The 19,895-nt window shown below is 35.8% G+C and overlaps 1 protein-coding gene across 5 annotated transcripts in view; it reads right to left on the bottom strand.

Moving 5' to 3' along the window:
• The window catches only part of CEP128 (centrosomal protein 128), a 340,375-nt gene that overhangs the window by 5,943 nt on the left and 314,537 nt on the right, over positions 1-19,895 (bottom strand). For 2 of the 5 annotated variants that reach the window (XM_033109695.1, XM_033109696.1), the window contains 3 exons: positions 17,368-17,445; positions 13,878-13,991; positions 1,856-2,526 (listed from right to left, as the gene is read on the bottom strand). In XM_033109695.1, coding sequence (XP_032965586.1) covers positions 2,410-2,526; positions 13,878-13,991; positions 17,368-17,445 — 309 coding nt within the window. In that variant the 3' untranslated portion in view covers positions 1,856-2,409. Of the gene's footprint in view, positions 1-1,854; positions 2,527-13,877; positions 13,992-17,367; positions 17,446-19,895 lie in introns of those variants that run through there. The other 3 variants (XM_033109699.1, XM_033109698.1, XM_033109697.1) reach the window with 3 other exon arrangements.

Below are 19,895 nucleotides of genomic sequence, written 5' to 3'. Positions count from 1 at the left end.
GTGATATTTTCTCTCATGTCTTTGAGGGTGTTAATGATAGTTTTAAATATCTCTTGTTCCTTGTATTATCAATTTATGGTAGGCTCTGTTTTTCTCTATGTTGGTGTTGACATCTCTCCTTTGTAATTTTGGAGGTTTAAAAGGAGGTTAAAGAAAAATTACAGAACAATTTCTGTAACTAAGCTGAAATTGTTTGCATTACAAAAATAGAGAAGTATTCAGAGTAATCCTAATACACTTCTAAAAATACCACATTATGAAAAAGGTATTGAAAATTGAAGGGTCATCAGAAAAGCAAATAATAATATGATTTCTAGAAATCCTGTAAATCATATTATTATAGGATTCCTAGAAATAAATTTAATTCGACCACTTAAAATTATTAACAATAAGGTACCTATGATTAAATTTTTAAAAAAGTATCCTTAAAAACATTTAGGTAGGTATGGGAGGAAAATCATAAAACAAACTTGTCAAAAAGAATAGTAATACACAAGGCTATGAATTAATAAATTAATTTATCACTAAATTAATTAAAAGGTTTATTTTTTAAGCTAAATGTTTTCAGTCAGGTTTTACAACCTAGACAATAAGTATTTTTTACCCAAATTATGTTCTCAGTAATATTTTTTTCCTATTCTTATTCATTTCCTTTTGAGCCTGGTCATTTATATAGAAACGTATGGCTGCCTGTGAAGAATGTATCTTAGAGAAATGACCATGGCTAGTAGTGAAATATTACTGAGTAGAAAGCTGAACACAGTTTCTTCACTGCCTGTCATAATATTAAATAAAAGTCTGAAAATCTTGATGCTTCCCCTGTAATGTCTTCTAACTAACTACTTTCTTCTAGGTGCCTTTTTGGGGAGCCTCATGGAAGTCGTGATGGAAACATGAAATAGCAGCAGAGCCATGAGGCCTGTGCTCCCATCACGGCGCTGTTCACCTCCAGGCTCATGAATGCTAAATGGACAGGATACTAAGACATTTGGGGGTGCTTTGCCCTTTCCCTCCTCCTCCATTTTCATATACATCAAACAGACCTAAGGGAAATTTTCCATTGCGTAATATGAAAAATAAAAAAAATTGACCTATGTGTATATTAGATTCTGAGGTACCATAACCAGCTTGAGATATGATCCATATTGACGGATGACTGCCAGATTAGAATAGCAGCAGGTTTATGCAGATACATAAAATTACTCGGTTAAATGGTGAAATCAGGAAAGAGAAAATGCTTAACTTTTGGAATAAAATAATCATGATATAGTGAAAACCAAACCATTATCAGAAACTGATAAATATTTATCCAATGAATCCATAAATATAAATCAGCAAAAATGAGTTATCACTTTTAGATTTGACCTACTTCCTTGTGGTTTATACTGGCACTTTATAGCAACCTAGATTTTTTAAAAATAAGAGATTTAATGTACAAACTCTATGCCCATGGTAAACCAAAGTCCTAAATGATTATATGAATAAGAATTCATTAAATAACATTTGAGTCCCAATGGCTTGGATAAAAGTGGACTTAAAAGAAAACAACTCATACACTCAGTCGTCTAATATTAACTGAGTATTCACTATGTGCCAAGGAGTTTGTAGGATGCTGAGGAAACAGTGGGGTGCAAAACAGAGTCCGCTCCCATCATCATGGAGGTCACTCTTTAATGAAGAGAAGAACCAGTGGAAAAAATGTCACTCAAACAAGTGACTCCAGAATTATTCTGAGAAGGGTTTTAAAGAAAAATTGTAACACACTGTAGGCACTCATAACAGAAACCATACTTAAAACTGTAATTTGTGAAGGATTATTTAGGGGTATTACATACGAGCTGAACCTTGAAGACTTAAGCATAGTAGGGAAGGCGAGGGGGTAGATGGTGGTAGACAGTGTCCTGGATCAACAGACTATACTTTGTTGATGTGAATGATGTTTTACTAATATTTACAGTGTTTTTATAGGATGAAAGCTAGCCTGTGGTCATATTGATATCCTTATTCTATGCACAAGATTATATATTTCTGAATATCTATGCAAAAATTTTCCACGGTTCGATTATTTGAATTTTATTATAATACCATCTAATGTCCTTTGCCCAATCATCCACAATTACCAGCGAGCTCCACACACACACACAATTTGCTTAGTTAAGATTATTACCTTGGGTGATTCATTTTAAGTTTTTACGATAAGGCTAAGGTCTACAAAGAAGAGATTCCATATGTATTTTTAGTAAATTGGGTAATATTGTAAATGTACTTGGGTGGCATTATTTGTATGATTCATAATGAAATGTTTTCCAAACTCATAACATGAATATTATCATGTACTGGCCTTACATTTGAATCTTTCCATGAGTTGCATTATCTCAAATCCAATTTTAAAACTGGTATAGGACTTCATTACTTACAGTTCAAGTGTGAAAATCGCGGACTAGACAGGAAGCGACCATGATCCTGCCAAGAGGATGAGTGATCTAACCCATGAGCATGGGAACTTTCGGCAAAGGTTCTGTCCCCCTACAAAAGATAGCACAGCATTTCAGTTCTCTGATTACAAAATGTAAGAATTGGGATTCATTTAAATGTGCTGAAAGTGAAAGGGAACCTCACTATACAAGTTGTTATACCATAATTTAATACAATTACAATCTCTTATTAAAAAATAAAATCTGTGCATGTTACAGAAAATATGAAATGAGAAGGAAATTACCCATAGCCTTAATAGCATGACATATTTCTTTCCAGTCTTTTTTCCCTGTGGGTAGAATTTGTAAACATTGCTATAAAACTTTGTGTTCTTCATGTGTTTACGTTAATACTGCATTTTAAAAGTCATCTTGTTATCCTAACCTTTAGCTTATGTGTTACTCATATACTATCTAGTGAATACACTACACTTAGCTAGCATAGCATGCTTTTCTGAGCATTTTGGTGGTTTCTAGTGTTTTACTCCTATAAATAACACTGTGAGAAATATCTTTAAATATATAACCTTTTCCATATTTAGGACTATTCCGTAGGTGGACAAATTCTTAGGTGGAATTCTGGGTTAATAAAAATAATGTGATGTTTTTAAATACTTTTAGCCAAATTGCTTTCCGTAATGATTATACTAATCCTCTTCCTCATTCAATGCATATTTAATACATAAACAAAAATGAACACAGAAAGGGTCCCTCTCCTCATGGATTATATGGATGTGTCCTTTTCCCCCAATGTTAGCTGAAAATGGGAATGATAACTTCAAATATTTTACTAATTAGATTAAAAATAGATGCTTTAATATACTTTTCTATGAGTGTGAAGTTGCAATTTTTTTCTCTTGAATGTTTTCTAATTATTTACACAATTCGTTTTTTCTTTCACTCATTCATTCAACAATAATTTATTGAGCACTATGTGCTGGATAAAGAAAAAAACAAAACATTGAGGTACAAGGTCATGAAATCTTCAGGCGTGCAGGAGAGAAAGGCATTAAACAAACTACACAAAAATCATAATGTAATGAAAAACAATGATAAGCGCTATAAGTAGAAGAGGAAATAATAGAAAGAACTAAATTTAGATTAGCAGTCCAGAGAAGGCCTCTCCGGGAGGTGCCATTTAAAGTAATATTTCAACGCTGAATAAAAACCAATGAATCAGCCAGGCAAAATCTTATGGGTAGAGGGTGGGAAAGTTGGAGATAACGGGGAGCAGGAAACAGTGGTCGAGGAATGATGTTCCAGACTCTTGCAAAGGTGCTGAGGTAAGAAAGAGTTTGGTGTGTCTGAAGAACTGAGGGAAGGCCCCGTGGCTTAGGAACACTGAGCCTGGTGGAAGTTGTTACAGTGAGATCCAGAGGTGGGATTTGGATTTGGGATTATTTTTCCTTAAGTGCATCAGGAGGCAATCAAGGATCTTAAGGAGAGGAATGACGCTATGATTTATATTTCTCAAAGATTACTCTGGTCTCTTTGTGGAGAACAGACTGGCGTGGCACAGTGTTAAATGGAAATACCAGCTAAAAGACTGTAACTGAGGACAACTGTGGGGTCAGGAGAGAGGAAGAGATCAAGAATACTGCCAAAGATTCTAGACGAAACAATTGCAGGTTAGGGAGTCCAAACAGACTCTTCAAAACATGGCTCCCACATGCAATAGGGCCTCATAACATGACAATTCGACAAACTTGTTATTCTCTATACTAAGTACCAAGCTTATATTTTATTTCTGTCACATATGTATTATGCAAAAGCAAAAGAAAGGACAAAAAGAACATGTTATAAAAACTTGTAAAAGGCCCATTTACTCTGAGTTAAAAGCATGGACAATATCCTCAGACGGTTCGAGATCATTAGACTTCAGTTACCAAAAGGGAGTTCAAGTCTATTTAAGATGAAGGCCCTGAGGTTTTTAACTAAGTGGTTTATAGTTTTCACTAATTATGGGGAGAAATTTCATAAGAAACTGGAAGTCACTCACTATAGAACTTTTGGGAAGGAAAGGATTTATATTGTGTCCCAAGTGTATTTCAACAGTTACTTTAGAATGAGCTGACCTGGGGCAACCAGAGGCAGGGCAATGGGACTGGTTATTATAGTTCACATGTGAAATCCTAAAGGCTTGGGTGGAGTTGCAAGATGCACAAATGGAAAGAAGCATTATGTTCTCACACAATGCTAGAACTCTTCATTTAATCATGGGTTTTATATAAAGCATGGCAGAAAAAAGCGTAAGAAATGGTTTCCCGCTAAAAGATGCTTTGATGATTATGAGCCAGTAGAAGAAAGGAAAAATTAAGGGGACGCAAACACACTCACATCATGCCCATTGACACCTGAACTGAGAAAAGCAGTGACAGGACAGAAGTGGAGATGTAGGTTTGGGCGTTGCTGAATGAAACAGATGGTACAATTACAGCCTCAAAAAGTGCCTACCAGAGGAAAGACTGAAGTACACAAAGATATTCAAATTGTATTCATTCTTACCAAACGGCATGGTTTTAAATTTCTAAAACAAAATCAACTGGCATTAAAGCATAAGCTGTATCTTTTCTGTTCACAGAGAAATAATAATTTATCTTTTTAATTATAAAACAAGATTCTTGGCACATGATGGTTAAAATATGGCACTGACATATTTCATTTTAGCAAACTTGGAAAATACATAAAAAATTAAGAAGAAAATAAGTAATCCAACAAATTAAAAATAAACTTATTAACCTAATTTAAGGGTACATTTTTTTCCATTGCTCATTTATAAACACCTTTTTATACTGAGATCACCATTTGTTGACAATTTTGTTTTCTACTTTTTTCATGTAATATTATATATGGGAATTTTCTTTATCATTATCACTATGGTTAACTGTAGTTTATTTTACTAATCTCCTATTGTTAGAAATTTAAGATTGATTCCTTTTTTTTCTATTATAAACATTTGATAAACATATTGGAGCATAAAGCTTTGTCCATATTTTGAATTTATTAACTTAGCATAGATTCCTAGAAGTAGAATTACTGGGTGACACATTTTAAGGTTGTTTATTTATATCCATTTCATCTAAATTATCAAATTATTTGGCAGAGTTGTTCATAATATTTCCTAATTATTCTTTTAATGTCTACAGAAGTTCTGGTAATATCCCTCTTTCATCCCTAATATTGGTAATTTGTATTTTCTCCTTTTGCTAATCAATCTGAAGAAGTTTTTAAATTTTATAAATCTTTTCAAAAATCCTGGCTTTGGTTTCATCCTGTTCTGCTTTCTATTTCACTGATCTCTGCTCTTTATTATTTCCTTACTTTTACTTAATTTACATTTGATTTACTCTTCATTTTCTAGTGTCTTAAGGTGGAAACTTGGATTACCTATTTGACACTTTTCTTCTTTTGTAATATACACACTTAATGCTACAAATTTTCGTGTGAGCACTGTTTATCCGAATCGAACAAATTTTGATAAACTGCACTTTTATTTGCATAGAGTTAAAATATTTTCTAATTTTTCCTTTGAGTTCTGCCATGACCCACCCATGGGATATTTAGGAGTATGTTATTTAGTTTCTAAAAATTTGAGAATTTTCCAGATATCTTTCTGTTACTGATTTCTAGTTTCATTCCATTGTGGTTAGACAACGTATTTTGTATAATTTCAATCATCTTAAATTTATTGAGATTTGTTTTATCGCCCAGAATGTAGTCTATTTTGGAGAATGTTTGATGTGTGTAATCAACTGTTGTTGGGTGGAGTAGTCTATAAACGTCAGGTCTAGTTGGCTAATAGTGTTAAGTCTTCTATATCCTTACTGATTTTCTGCCTACTGTTTTATCAATTACTGAAAGAGAAACGTTGAAATCTCCAACTATAATTATGGATTTGTCTATTTTTTCCTTAGTGTTCTACCACTTTTTGCTTCACATATTTTGACATACTGTTAATAGATGCATAACATTTAGGACTTAAATTTTAAAATTTAAAATTGTTGACTTTTTCAATCACTCACATTTCTTTTTCTTCACATACAGAAAATGAGGAGGCTTAACTCTGGTATGTCTTTAAGTTCCAACATTTTATAAGTCTTCAAAAGACTGTAATAATCCCCCATATTACCCTGAAATGTAACTAATAAAATGAACTCTAAAGGAACACCCTAAAAGAAAGATTATTTCACAATCCTTTGAACAATCAACATACCAGAAGATGAAAAAAAAAATACCTTCATGTCCTACAATCGTATATTGATATTTAATTTGTGGTATTTCTATACAAGCAAATTTTACAAGGTGACCATAAGATGAACTTTTTAAAAATAATTTCTACTATCTTTTAATCAAATACTTAAATATTAAAAAGCATTTGTTAAAAAGGAAGATTATTTGCAATGTTAGTAATCCTAGCTTTTGCTTTTTTACCAATTCTTATAGCCTTAGCACACAGCCCTATTTTTATTGCTGTCTTAAGCCTCAACAAGCTAGTTAGCCAGAATTCCCTGCAAAAATTCCACTGGGTGAAGGGACTTGCATTTTCTAATATTTTCCCTGGGTTTCTTCCACTTCTCTTTCATAACCCACATTGTAATTGGTTTCTTAAAAGCTGTTCCAACCTGACTAAAATGTCTTTGCTAAACTGATCTCTAATGATTAATATTTAATGACGCCCACCAAGTATTTTTCTCTCAGGAATATTATAAGTTCAAAGTTTATAAGACAAATGATACATTTAATTTTAATTTATCCAACCCTTCCCCTGGAGAGAAGGAAAAAACACTTATGTGTTCCTGAATCTGTGGCAGAAATGTTTTCCAGATCTGTCTCTACACTAACAATGTACTGTCCCTCCATCTCTTCCCTGCTCTTAATTCCCAATTCTCCATCAGTGCTTAAAAAAGCTTAACCTCTTCCTCAGTAAATTTTAATCCTATTTGAAGGATAAATGTGGGCACATATTTTACTTAAAGCCTGCCCTCCATATCTCAATCTGCATGGCTACTATTTTAGCTTTTAACATCCATGAAGATGAGCCTTTTATTCTGTCTATCTAGCTTCCTATAGACCCATCCCACTAGTCCAAAATTTAGCACCATGCCATTTGCTTTAAGGAACTGAAAAATGGTCATATATGATCATTTCTTGACCAAAGTGCAAAAGTGAAAATTTGCTATGGTGGAAGATGGCAAATAGGAGACTTCCAATACCAGAGTCTCAGTTTCTGCATGTGAAAAAATGAGGATGCGGGACCAGATCATCTCTACGTCCTCCCAGCACTAACATTTTATGATTCTAATCTATCTGGACAGAACCACTAAACAACCAGTACTTCTAACTAGGCAAACTCTCTTTACCACCGGAAATTCAAATGTACACAGCAATACTTACAAACACTCATCCACAGATGAACAGACTCAGGAAAATACTGTGCTACATCAGGCCATTTGATAAATTTACCTTTATCCAATTGATACTTTATTGTATGAAATTTAATATTCCTAGCAATTGACTAAGGAAAAAGGTCCCACTCAGTATTTTTTAACCTACTTCAGACTTGGCTCTGTATGACTTGAATCCATTTCCAGGACCCCAATCTACTTACAGTGGATACAAATCTGCCTTAAACAAGGAGATTCAAAAGAATGTGCCACTGACTTAAGAAATAAGGCAAAGATGTTTTAATGATGGTGCCTCATTGCACTTAATGCTTATTCTCTTAAAGTGACTATTTGGAAGAAAATAATGATTGTTTGGGTATGTTATAACATGTTAAAAAAAAAAAACCCAAAAAACTAATAAGACGTTTACTTGGCATTCCTTATGTTTTTAGTGCCGAGAATTTTGAATTTGAGTGCTCAAAAATGGTATTTTTATACACGAATTTCTTCACAATCTTTCCTTTCTAAATGCTCTTGTAGAGTAAATTATCAGGAAGGGTGAAGGCATGTGGCTTGTTAAGGGAACTAGGTTTGGCAGAGTAAAGCTCAAGCAGCTTAAAAAATTAATTCCTAAATAAGCACTTTTGATCCATTGTTATTTTCAGATTTTATAACAAAGAAAAATCCCAACTCATTTGGAAACCTTTTGTTTAACTTTTAAAACATCAAGATGAAATCAACTGGTTAAATATTATGGCTGGCAAGTTAGTCATGATTACTTCAAAGGAATAAAAATCTCTTCAGATTTCAGCATGATTTGGTTGCCTACACGTTTTCATACGTGTCATCTAAACGTTACTGTAATTACATTTTTGTTAGAATTCCAGAAAGGCTGAAGCTAGAAAAAAATGTTCACTCACAAGTGTAACATGCATATGTGTATTCTGTGCATTCTGGAGTCAAAGACGAGGCAGTGTCTGCTCTCAAAAGTCATACAGTCCACGAGAAAAGCATTTCCCAAATTTCAGTATTCGCCTCTAGCTATACTTTCTATTTTATGTTAATTTACAGATTAGGCTTGCACCCTAAGTCTCTATATAGGAGAGCAAATTGGTTTGGGTTGGGGGAAGCATGGAGCTATATTTGCAAAGCAGTTCAAATATGATTTCTTATCAAAGGATGGAAAGAGGTGCTTATAAATGAGATAACTGGGGTATTACGGGGTTAAAGCTCCCTCAAATCCCCCCACGGTTGCCACTACTGTTCCCAAGCAATATTTATAAAATTACCTGAATAATGCACTAGTGATACATTTTAATAGTCATTAAATAAAAAACACCTATAATCTTGACTTGCACCAGTAGTTATGCGTAGCATGCTTTTGAAGCTACTATTGTAAAGGATTTAAGGTACGGACAGAAATACCTGACCTAAGAGAGAAAGTCTAACAGCCATTAATTATTATGAGCAAAGTATAAACAAACCACAAAGAGAGTCAAGGAGGGAGATACAGTTTCCAGGAGAAAAGCACGTAATCAATACCATATACATGTTTACATTGAACAAATATGACAAAGGACTTTGGCAAACTCCGCTTTCATAAACTGTGTCAAAAGGTATTATCAACACTTTCTCACCCACCCCATCTTATCCTGTAAAACATCTGCTTCTTTAAAAAAAATTTATACATTAACTCTTCAACTAGAAATCAAGAAATCACGATTTTTCCTTTCAGGAGGAGAAAGGATGGGAACAAAACATGCCTGCTGTGATTTTACTAAAGAATCCATTGCTAATTAAAACCATATATTTAGTATAGGTGGAGAGCAAAAAGTGCAGGTAGCAAAGGAGGGTTTCTTGAAGAAATCCACGCTCCTTGGTGAATTCAGATTAGCAATGCTGTGCTATTGGCTGACTTCTGAACATTCTGTTCTACGTGAAACAGCTGGGACAGCAGGGAAGACTCTGTCCTACAGAAACCCAATTAGGCCTGATGAAGGAGAGGCCGTGAAATGCTCCTGTGGTCTACACAGAGACAGAGAAAAGGTTGTGTCAGATTTGGCTTTGATTTAAATTCTAAATATAAACTTGTAGATCAGACTTTGTCAGTTAACTCGGTCTGCTTAGTACAATATATTACATTATGTTCTCGGGAACTGTGTACGTTGGTCCTGCTGAAAACCTCAAAATCTGATCATTTTGGGTCTGGTGACCACCATGAGAGGAAAAGCAGGAGAAGGCTCTAGTCTGGATTGAAAGAGAACCTGATTTGTACACTTCCTGATAACCCTCCCCACCACCAGCGGGGCGACCATGCTGGATGTCTCATTGCCTTCCTACATCAGCAACAGCATGAGAGAAGCCAGTCGCCAACGTGGTTCTGCTATTCCAACAGTGATATGTCTGTCAAAAGCTTACGGTCAGGGTTCCACAACTGTAATGCTCATAGCCACTCTTCCAGAGACGTGTGGATACAACACTTCCCTGTACCTTGTCACCACAGCTCTTTTCAAAAGACTTTGGGGCACCTTTCTTTTCTCTGAAATCCCACTGCAGTCTATTGAGGCCTCTCTAAGAGCATTTATCCCTTTTTCCTTTCCGCTACAGTTGTTTGTGTGGAGGCTTTGAATTCCTAAGGACTGGTAATGACTTTACTTGTGCCATTCATTCTCTTTAGCCCCTAGCAGAGTGCCTGTGTACAGTAGAAACTCAATAAATGTTTGTTGAATGTTATATTAAAACAACAACAGCAAATGTGAATATCCTACAATTAGAATGGAAGTTCCAAAAAGGCAGGGATCTTTGTTTATTTTGTTCAGAATCCCATGCATCTAGTAAGTTCCTGGCACATAGCTGACACTCAATGAATGTTTGTTGAATGAATGTATAAGCATTAAGACTTTCCAAAGAGCTTGAGCAGTATTTATTTGATTGGTAAATAACGAAGAGGAAATATTTCACCTATGAGCAAAGGAAAAAAGACTAGACAGGTAATTTCTCCTTTCTCTAGACCAGGGATTGGCAAATGTTGTCTGTAGAGGGCCAGAGAGTAGATATATTAGGCTTTTTGAGCCATATGGTTTCTGTTGTAACTACCCAATTCTACTGTTGGGCGTGCAAGCAGCCACAGATAAGATGGGAATAAAGGAATGTATCTATATTCCAATAAAACTTTATTTACAAAAGCAATTGGCAGGCAAGAATTGGCCCATAGGTGGTAGTTTGCTGACTCTTGTTCTAATCTGTAGGGATTAAGACAAATTGATAACTGTTTCCTCCTGGAAGACCATGCATTTGGCATCTGTAGAGGTCCGTATCCTCACCTCTGACAGGTAGTACAGCGCTTTGCAATACGGTAGCTGCACAGTATATGTTTGTTGAATTAAACTAAATCCTACAGTAACTGATTTCCTAGAACCACTTTTTAGCAGAATCAATGAATTCAAGTCCCTGCCCTGCGCCTATTCTTTGAAGTTTGTCCTAGAGAAACATGTGGAAGTTAAGAGCTGTTGAAATAATGCCTTATGAAAGTGGGACAGCTTCTCTTTTGATCGAAAGAGGCCCAATGCCTCTTATTTGAAGCATTGTCTTCAGGATGTCAATGACTAACTGGAGGTAGCTCTTCTGATTCTCCATGAGGCAAGAAATGCCCGACAATTTTCTCCCTGCCCATCTGAGCTCATGCTTCCTTTGAAACTGCCTCCCCTGTCAGTCTTTTTAAATAAATAATTTTCATAAAAAGCATAGAAGTAAATGATCATTGGTATCCACAATCGGCAAAAATGTGCTCCCACATTTTCCTCTCCGACGACTACCAAAAATGTGATATCCTCCTGAGTTTTGTGTTAGATCGCTGCACTATTTCAGGCCAGACACATGTCACATATGCATCACTGAAATGGGTCAATATTTTAAAATGCTTAAGTGGTATCGATGTGGAACATGTCATCGTATAATGTGCTTTGTGGCCCTTTCCTATACTTGCACAATCCATTTGCAAACCTTCTTTCTCATTTTGCTAAGTGTTGGCCTCACTTACAAACCAGGCCTGATTTTCTCTTCAGCTGCAAATGTCATTTTAAAGAGGACTCCAATGAGATTACTTGCTGAACATGTTAAACATTCATAGCTTTGCCATATGCTGTTATGGAAATTACACTGATTTGTATCAATTTGGGTGCCACTAGATAGCACTGATTCACCTGATATCAAATCTGTTTTGGGAAATGATGTTTTAAATGTTTCATTTGCATCTAGACCTCTGTTGAACTAAGAGGCATGTAATGTGTTTATGTATTTTTGGAGACAACTGACTTCTACATATTAAAAATATAATCCTACATTTGGTGACTGCTAGAAAAATTAAAGTGCAGGAGGCCCCAGTTTACACTGTAATAATCTAGTGGTCAAGGACATAGATGACTGAAGCCAGGCAGATTTAGGTTTTAATCCTGATACAACCGTTTACTTGCTCTATAACCCTGCTTTCTTGAACGGTAGAAGAGGAAAAATAATGGTGCCAGCCTGACAGGGTAGCTGTGAAGCTTACATGAGATAACGAATGCAATGAAGCATGCGACACCTACAAAAAGAGCAATTTCATGTGATTGGCTCGATACTGAGTAGCTATTATTATTAGCTATTGTTGTCTATACCTTGTATTTCCATTGCAGGTTAGCAGTCCCCCCGTGAGTGGTGGAGAAATGCGTGTGTATATGGGCCTGATGGGCACGAGGGAAGATGATTAGTAAACTTGAAATTTGCTATACGAAACATCAAGGTTACAATCCATAATATCAAGCTCCAGAAAACAAAGGTGAAAAGGCACAAAGTCACAGGATGCCCTCTCACAATAAGGCTATCAATAACATGGTGTCATCGTGTTGAGGTTTGGTCGGAATGCGGGAAGTGGAGTGCTCACTAGTGCCCTCACTAGTGAGGGCTTCTGGAAATGAACAGTCTTTACATCCACTGAGCATTCTATCCAATTACATTCAGAGGAGGGCAAAGCTGCTTAGAAATAATTATATTTGGCTGTAACACATGAACATACACAGTGTAATGAATATTCACACATACTGAAGTTTTTAAGAATATCAGAAAGCCAGAAGAGTCTTTAGCTTTTTTTTTTCCTTTTAAATTGACTTAGAGTGTACATTCGAATATAGATGGAGCCTCTCTAGCTCAGTGTTCGCAATGGGGCTCAATTGTGCCCTCAAGGGGACATTTGGCAGTGTCTGGAGATATTTTTTGATGCCACAACTTGGCATGGGGGATGCTCCTGGCATCTAATGAATAGACGCTAAGGCTGCTGCTAATTATCCTACAATGTACAGAACAGCCTCAACAACCAGGAATTACCTGGCCCACAGGTTAGGAATGCCAAGGCTGACAAAACCCTGCTCTCGCCTGATAACTGGTCAGGGTCAAATGTGCTTTAAATCATCCACACCCAAGTGCAACTTGGGGAGACTGAGGCAATGGTGGGCTTTTTGTCAATAGGGTCAAATCTTCCCAATGTCCTGTGTTGGTTACACCCTAATGTATCATAAACTGAAGTAGCAGTATGGAGTTTATATCCTCAGGAAAAGAATAACTATAAGTGCCAAGACTATAGTTTACAAAGTACTATATGCTACTTGACCTGCTGAGGACTTCAGCACCAAGAGTGGACTTACACAGAGAGGAGAGAAATCACTCACAATAAGCCTTTAACCAACCAAGAGACCAGGGGTTTCCTGGCTCAGGATTCCTTAAGATCATCCGTTCCTATGGACAAACAACATACTAAGCAACAGTAGCACAAACTTAAAGGTTAGTGCCCAGGTAAAGAGTTATAGGTACTATCTTTGGATTTTTATTCTCTTCTCCCATAAAATTGGAAATCTATTTCATATATTGAAGAATATCTTCTCTTTCACAAGTACTCTTACACGAACCCGGCAGGGGTTGCTTAGAAGGTTGTAGCCATAAACATGAATAATGCTCAAAGACTGAAAATATACATAAAGGACATTACCTTGAAGCTTTTGATTCGGTACTTGGGGTCATCTCGGGATTGCTGAAGGGACTCTCTGTGAACTCTGTATTTAGAATATCTCCCATCAATTCTCTCGGATAAACTGTGGGAATCCTGGAAAAACAACAAAGTGTCAATAAAAAAAATCAGTACTTGAAATTAGAATAAGAAAGTATGGATATGTAGATAATAAATAACAAGAGTTTAGAGAGATATTTAGGAGAATCATAGGTTCCCTAAGTGTAAAGAAGAAAACAGTCGCTTCGGATGCTACTATAAAAATAACATAGGGTCCCGTATTGGTTATTTACATTCTTTTTACAACTAGTCTCTATGCCAATCTGAAATGATTGACACCCTTTACTTGAGGGGAAAAAGGTTCAATTAACAGTAAGTTCTCCAAAGATGGTCATTAACGACATACCATTTTTGGATTTGTGTTCTGTCACTTATAGTAGTATTTGGCATCAAAATAGTCTTTTTGTTAAAAAAAAAAAAAGACTATTTATTACCTGTAAAACTAGAGCCACTTTTCTTCACTAATTCTTAAATAACATTCTGCTTTTTAACTATTATATCATGTAGATTTTTAAACTTAAGGATATCTCATCTGACCTCAAAGGCATTAAAAGAATCAGGTAAAAAGTAATTAAGAAAGCAAAATTTCCAGGGCCAGTCTTTCTTCCTTCCTTCCTCCCTCCCTTCCGTCTTTCCTCCCTCCCTCCTTCCTTCTCTCCTTCCCTCCCTTCTTCTTTCTATTTTTCCTTCATTTTGTGGGGGAGAGGATGGGACATAGCAAACAGTCACTACAGCCATTTATTTAGCCATTTCTATCATGAATTAGAAATTAAAATAAAATGAAGGCAACTGAGTTTTGTATGTAAGAAAAACCATCTATGGGGATTTAGTTTCCCCAAATAGTTTCCAGAACCTTACTGAAAGGTCAAGCTAGGAGTATTACAGTAGAATTCCAAAGTTCTCACTTTTACATTAAACTACAACAAAAACAAACAAAACAAAAAACACACCCTACAAAACCCAGAGAAATGAAGAATGAATTGCCCAAGGTTAGGTAATTTGTGGAGGATTGGGCTTGGAAGACAATGGTAGTCCCTCTCCACCATAATAAACATATAATGTTTAAATGTGAGATTGTACAGCTGATTGTAGAAATGAGGTTAGAAAAATGAGAGAGACTATGGCATGTTTACAGAAGAATAAAGTCGAGACTATTTAAATAGGATGAGACTCCTATTCATACTTAGACTCATAGATGGTAGTATTAAGATAACTGCTAGTGAAGCCAGTGTGAGTAGGAACCATAGAGAAAATGTTCAAGTCTCTCGTTTTATGGATGAGGAGATATCCCCAGAGATAGTAAGTCATTTCATCTGGTACATGAACTTGGACCAGAACTTAGGTCTTTGGATTCTCGGTCACAGCACACTGATTTTTAGAGTTTTAGGGACCTAGAAAATATAATCTACATCTAATGATCCAGAGGCTTTATGTATTTTTTATTTAAGGCTCTGTCTCATTATTTTCACTAAATGGATTAAATGAACTCTTTTTAATCGTATCGATGGCTTTAGAGTACATACACAATGGGTTTCAAGCTAGAGGCAGTAGGGCAAAGGAGATGCGCTTTGCGGTTAATACACAGACTTAGATCCCAGCACCAACTTACATAGTCACTCCATGCTTCAGTTTCCTCAGCTGTAACAAGGGGTCAAATACCCGGCCCCCTACCCCGGTCTATGGGGTATCTCTGAGGATTTCGAAAAATGTAAAGCACTTAGCTACTGCCTGCCACATAGCAGCGCATAACACTTGCTAATGAACTCCTTTACATTTTAAAGCTAAAGGTTTCAATTTTAATGACTATTATCAGAAAGCACAATTCTAAACTTTGAAAAATATTCTCCTTAAAAATTTTACTAAGGCATCTTCATATGGGAGTGTGTGTATATATATATAAGCTAGACCTGTAAATAATCATTAGCCTATATAAAGAAAATAACAACAATTTAAAAAACCCTTTTGGTAATAGTGGAAAATAAAACTTTAAAGTTGTACTTATAAATATTCAGTTCAGTGTATGCCACTGGGGAAAAAGTGAGCTGTCATTAAAGGTGAAACTTTGTATTTTTATGCTGGTATAAGAGAGGCTTCTGTTTCTCAGTGACAAATGCGACCTGTTTCCAACACCTTCTCTTTTCTGCCCTTCACTCACTCAGATGACTTCTGCTAGCCACAGAGAAAAAGGTGGAAAGAATATAAGTGTAACATATTCCTTACTATCCACAGTGGGTAATAAAAAGGTGAGTAGAAATCGCATCTTCGTGGACACTGGTTTCATAATTCTTTGATGGGGATTTATACAGCAAATATCAAATCATGAGAAAGAATTGAAAAGTTACTCAAATATACTACAAACACTTGGTTTTGTTCTATTTGTGATAGTCTGGATGTCTGGATGTGTCAGCTCAATCCTGGATCCCACCCAAAAATGTGTAGTTATTGAACTACCAAAATACGTTTAAATGAAAGATAGTGTAATTTCAAAATCGTGTAGACCTTGAGAGCCTCATCATATCAGTGCCACCAATAAATCAATATGGCATAATCAGCCTTTATTGCCTACTTATTATACCTTCAAAGAATATGTTAGATTTAAACAGAATCTAAATACAACATAAGTTATATTTTAAAGCCAATGTGAAATGAGGTTAAAAGCTTTTCAAGAGAACTCTCACCATTATTAGCTTCAGCCATACAAGGTCAAGAAACTACAAACTGCTAAAATTGTCCATTATATATGCATCCCCAAAGGGATATGTAAAGACGTTCTCTGGCTTGGACCTTGTCTGGCAGGACTGGGTGCCAGGGTTATTTGCTTTGTATCTCTCCTCTATGAGGAACTTAAGCAGAATTACAGGAGGTAAATCCACACATGCAATTAATTGGATTGCTAATGAAATGCTTTGTGGTTAGAGTTCTATCAATAAATGGCAGGGGATATAAAATCTAAAACTCTACGTGGATTTCAATTCATATATCATAGTACAGGAATAACCTACACATGATCGTATCTCTTAAACAAACAATACTCTGGAAATTTGCCATTAAAAGAAAAGATAATTCATAAATTAAAATTGTTTATCGAAAAAGTTAAGCTATTGTCAATATAATGTATAACCTCTTTTAATTCTTCGCTATTTCTAAATGATTGCTAAAGCTTTCGGGGGCCAAATGAGCTTCTAGTGGTTAGGGTAAAACTCTCTATTTTCCTAGATTGTGCTCATATACATTCATTGTTTTCAATCCTGACTTCACAAATGTCAATGAACTCTGATAGGACAGAGTGTTAAAAGTCCCCAGTGTTTTTTGGTCTTCCCTCCCTCTCTACAATTTTCTTTGTACATCAGGAAGATGTCAATGTTCTAACTCAGATAAAAATATGAAAAGAGACAAGCCAACTCTTTCTCACTCTGAAGTCTTTGAAATCTTCCAGTAGGCTCAGTTTCTCAGGCACAGATTCCAGATGGTCCAAGGCCACTCGGGTACTCTGGGAAAGAAAACAGAAGGAAACCAAACAGCATAAAAATTTTATGAAGACTCTCAGAACCCAACTACTAAAAACCAGTTGCACCACTGGTATAAGCAGTTCAAGCTGTAAATTGAGAGACTCAAATAAGAACAGATATAATAGTATCTCTAAGGTAAATCTATCTTTTCAAATCAGAAGAATGATTTCCTTTTATAAAGTATATGGAATGCATTTTGCAAGACTGATTCAGATATGAAAATTCTTCCTGGATAATTACCTTCAACTGATATGCTATGAAACTTTCAATAGAGCATTTCCTATTAATATTAATTTGCAAACCTGCTTCAGTGAACATCAGAAATAAACCAGAAGGTAATACTGAAAAACAGATGAATTTGCAGTTTACTTATCAACGAAGCACATTAAAGATCCACACATGTTGCCATTATAAGGAAGAGTTCTTAACAATTATTTTAGTTAAAAATGAAAAGAGGTACAGTTTTCAAAAGACTTGAGGGAATAATCTGAAATTAAATGTTTGTTTCAGGAACACAAGATCCTGCTGATTATAAATCAATCACTTACAGTCTGATTAGCTGGTCACTGATTTACACATACCAATATAAACATTAAGAGGGAATGACCTGAAAATTATTTCAAGGCCAATGTAAACTAAGAGTTTACATGGTAGAATAACCTTCAGACCAGAGAATGTATCATATGCATCTCTATATTCTTAGTGCTGTCACGGAAACAGCACCTAATAGATATTAGTTTTTAAATTTAAAATGAATTACAATTATTCAATGAATTAAACAACAAACCCCATGGCTGGTGCATGAGAAGAAAGTGAAAGGCTTTACGAGAACCTAGACATAAGTTCGCAGAGTTGTTGAGAAGTTAGCGGCCACCCAATATTCCATGTGCTCTCCTAATGTCCCCCATGTGAATGGTTCTGAACAATACACTGTGAGTGCAAATGACATGTGTCAGTTCTGGGGTGAGACAGTTAAGCCCGTGTGCTAGGCTCTTCCATCCCAGCCTCTGCCGTGAGGACCGTGGAGGCCGCATGTTTCAGATGGCACAGATACAAGACAGAGGAGAGCTGTCAACCATATTGGACTTCTGTGAGCGACACATCAAGCTCTATTGTGTCCATGAGATGTCAGGGATTGTTAGACACCAATGCGCAGCACTGCGTTAATTATTGCAAATGATGCCTGAGAACTACACAATTAAATTGTAGGCTAATCAGGTGGTCACTGGCTTTTTGTTTTGTTTTGTTTTGTTTTTGGTGGGGCAGAGTTTCCAAATTATGAGTACATGGAAGTTTTTTCTTAGGGAAAATTCAGTATTTCTGGAACTACGTAGACAGCGTTAGAAACTGCTGTTCTCACCGCTTTCCCTTAATCTTCCCACTTTAAATTTCCTCTTCACCCCGATGCTGTTCTCTGCCTGCATCTTCAATCCAGAGTTTCTCCTTACATCTCCACAGGGTGTGTGTTGGGGTCAGGATGGAGACAGAGAGTTGAGGGTCTACTTCCTCCTGCAGATACCATCAATGTAGTCATTTCCACCCTCTCCTTCGGCAGTAATTAGTACTTCCAGTTCAAAAGCCTTTCTGAAATTCTGCACCGCGAATGATAACTGCTTTCCATTGCTTTCCCCCTGACAGACACTTGGGTTTCACCTTCTCTGTTCTGAGTCATTACCATTTTTCTTTCAGTGTTCTTCGACTTTGAGTTATAGATGTCTTTTAGTTGTCAACGTGTAAAAAGTGTTTCTATTTCTTCATATTCTTATTTTTCTAATGTGATTTTTTTGCGAGAAGAACAGAAACACCCTTACTTTGCCATTTTAAAGCTGGAAGTCATATGTGAGGTTTCTTCAAGTTTTTAAATCTTCCTTTTCAAGTTCCATTTAAACTAGTTAGTTATTGTGTTCCGTCTGCTTAACATTTATATGATTGTTAGCCTTTTTGCCACTTGTGCCTACTTAAACTGCCATGCACTTTAAATGACTTCATTTAATTTTTTCACGTGTAGGAAAGATTCATCAATATAGACTCCAACATAGAGGTTTAGGAGATCGAGTAGTTTCAGCTACCATATATGCTGTATTCATTTAAATAGTAAAATTACAGATTTCCCCAAGAATCATATTGGCCCTTGAACAATATAATACAAATTTCCCCAAGAATTATATTGGTCCTTGAACAATATAAATGAATGCCATGGTGATTTTAAACCAAAAGGTTATGTATCGAATAAAAGTTTCATAAACAGGATTGCTTTGGCTATTTGGGGTCTTATGTGATTCCATACAAATTTGATGATTTTTTTTGGTTCTACTTCCTTAAAAAAAGCAAACCTGAAAAAAAGAACAAGGCTGGAGATTATCACACTCCCTGACTTCAATTTATACTACAAAGCAACAATAATTAAAATAGCACAGTATTGGTAGAAAAA

This window comes from Rhinolophus ferrumequinum, chromosome 6, assembly GCF_004115265.2.
Source record: "Rhinolophus ferrumequinum isolate MPI-CBG mRhiFer1 chromosome 6, mRhiFer1_v1.p, whole genome shotgun sequence".
Taxonomy (NCBI): Eukaryota; Metazoa; Chordata; class Mammalia; order Chiroptera; family Rhinolophidae; genus Rhinolophus; species Rhinolophus ferrumequinum.
This window is presented reverse-complemented; position numbering and strand designations above follow the sequence as displayed.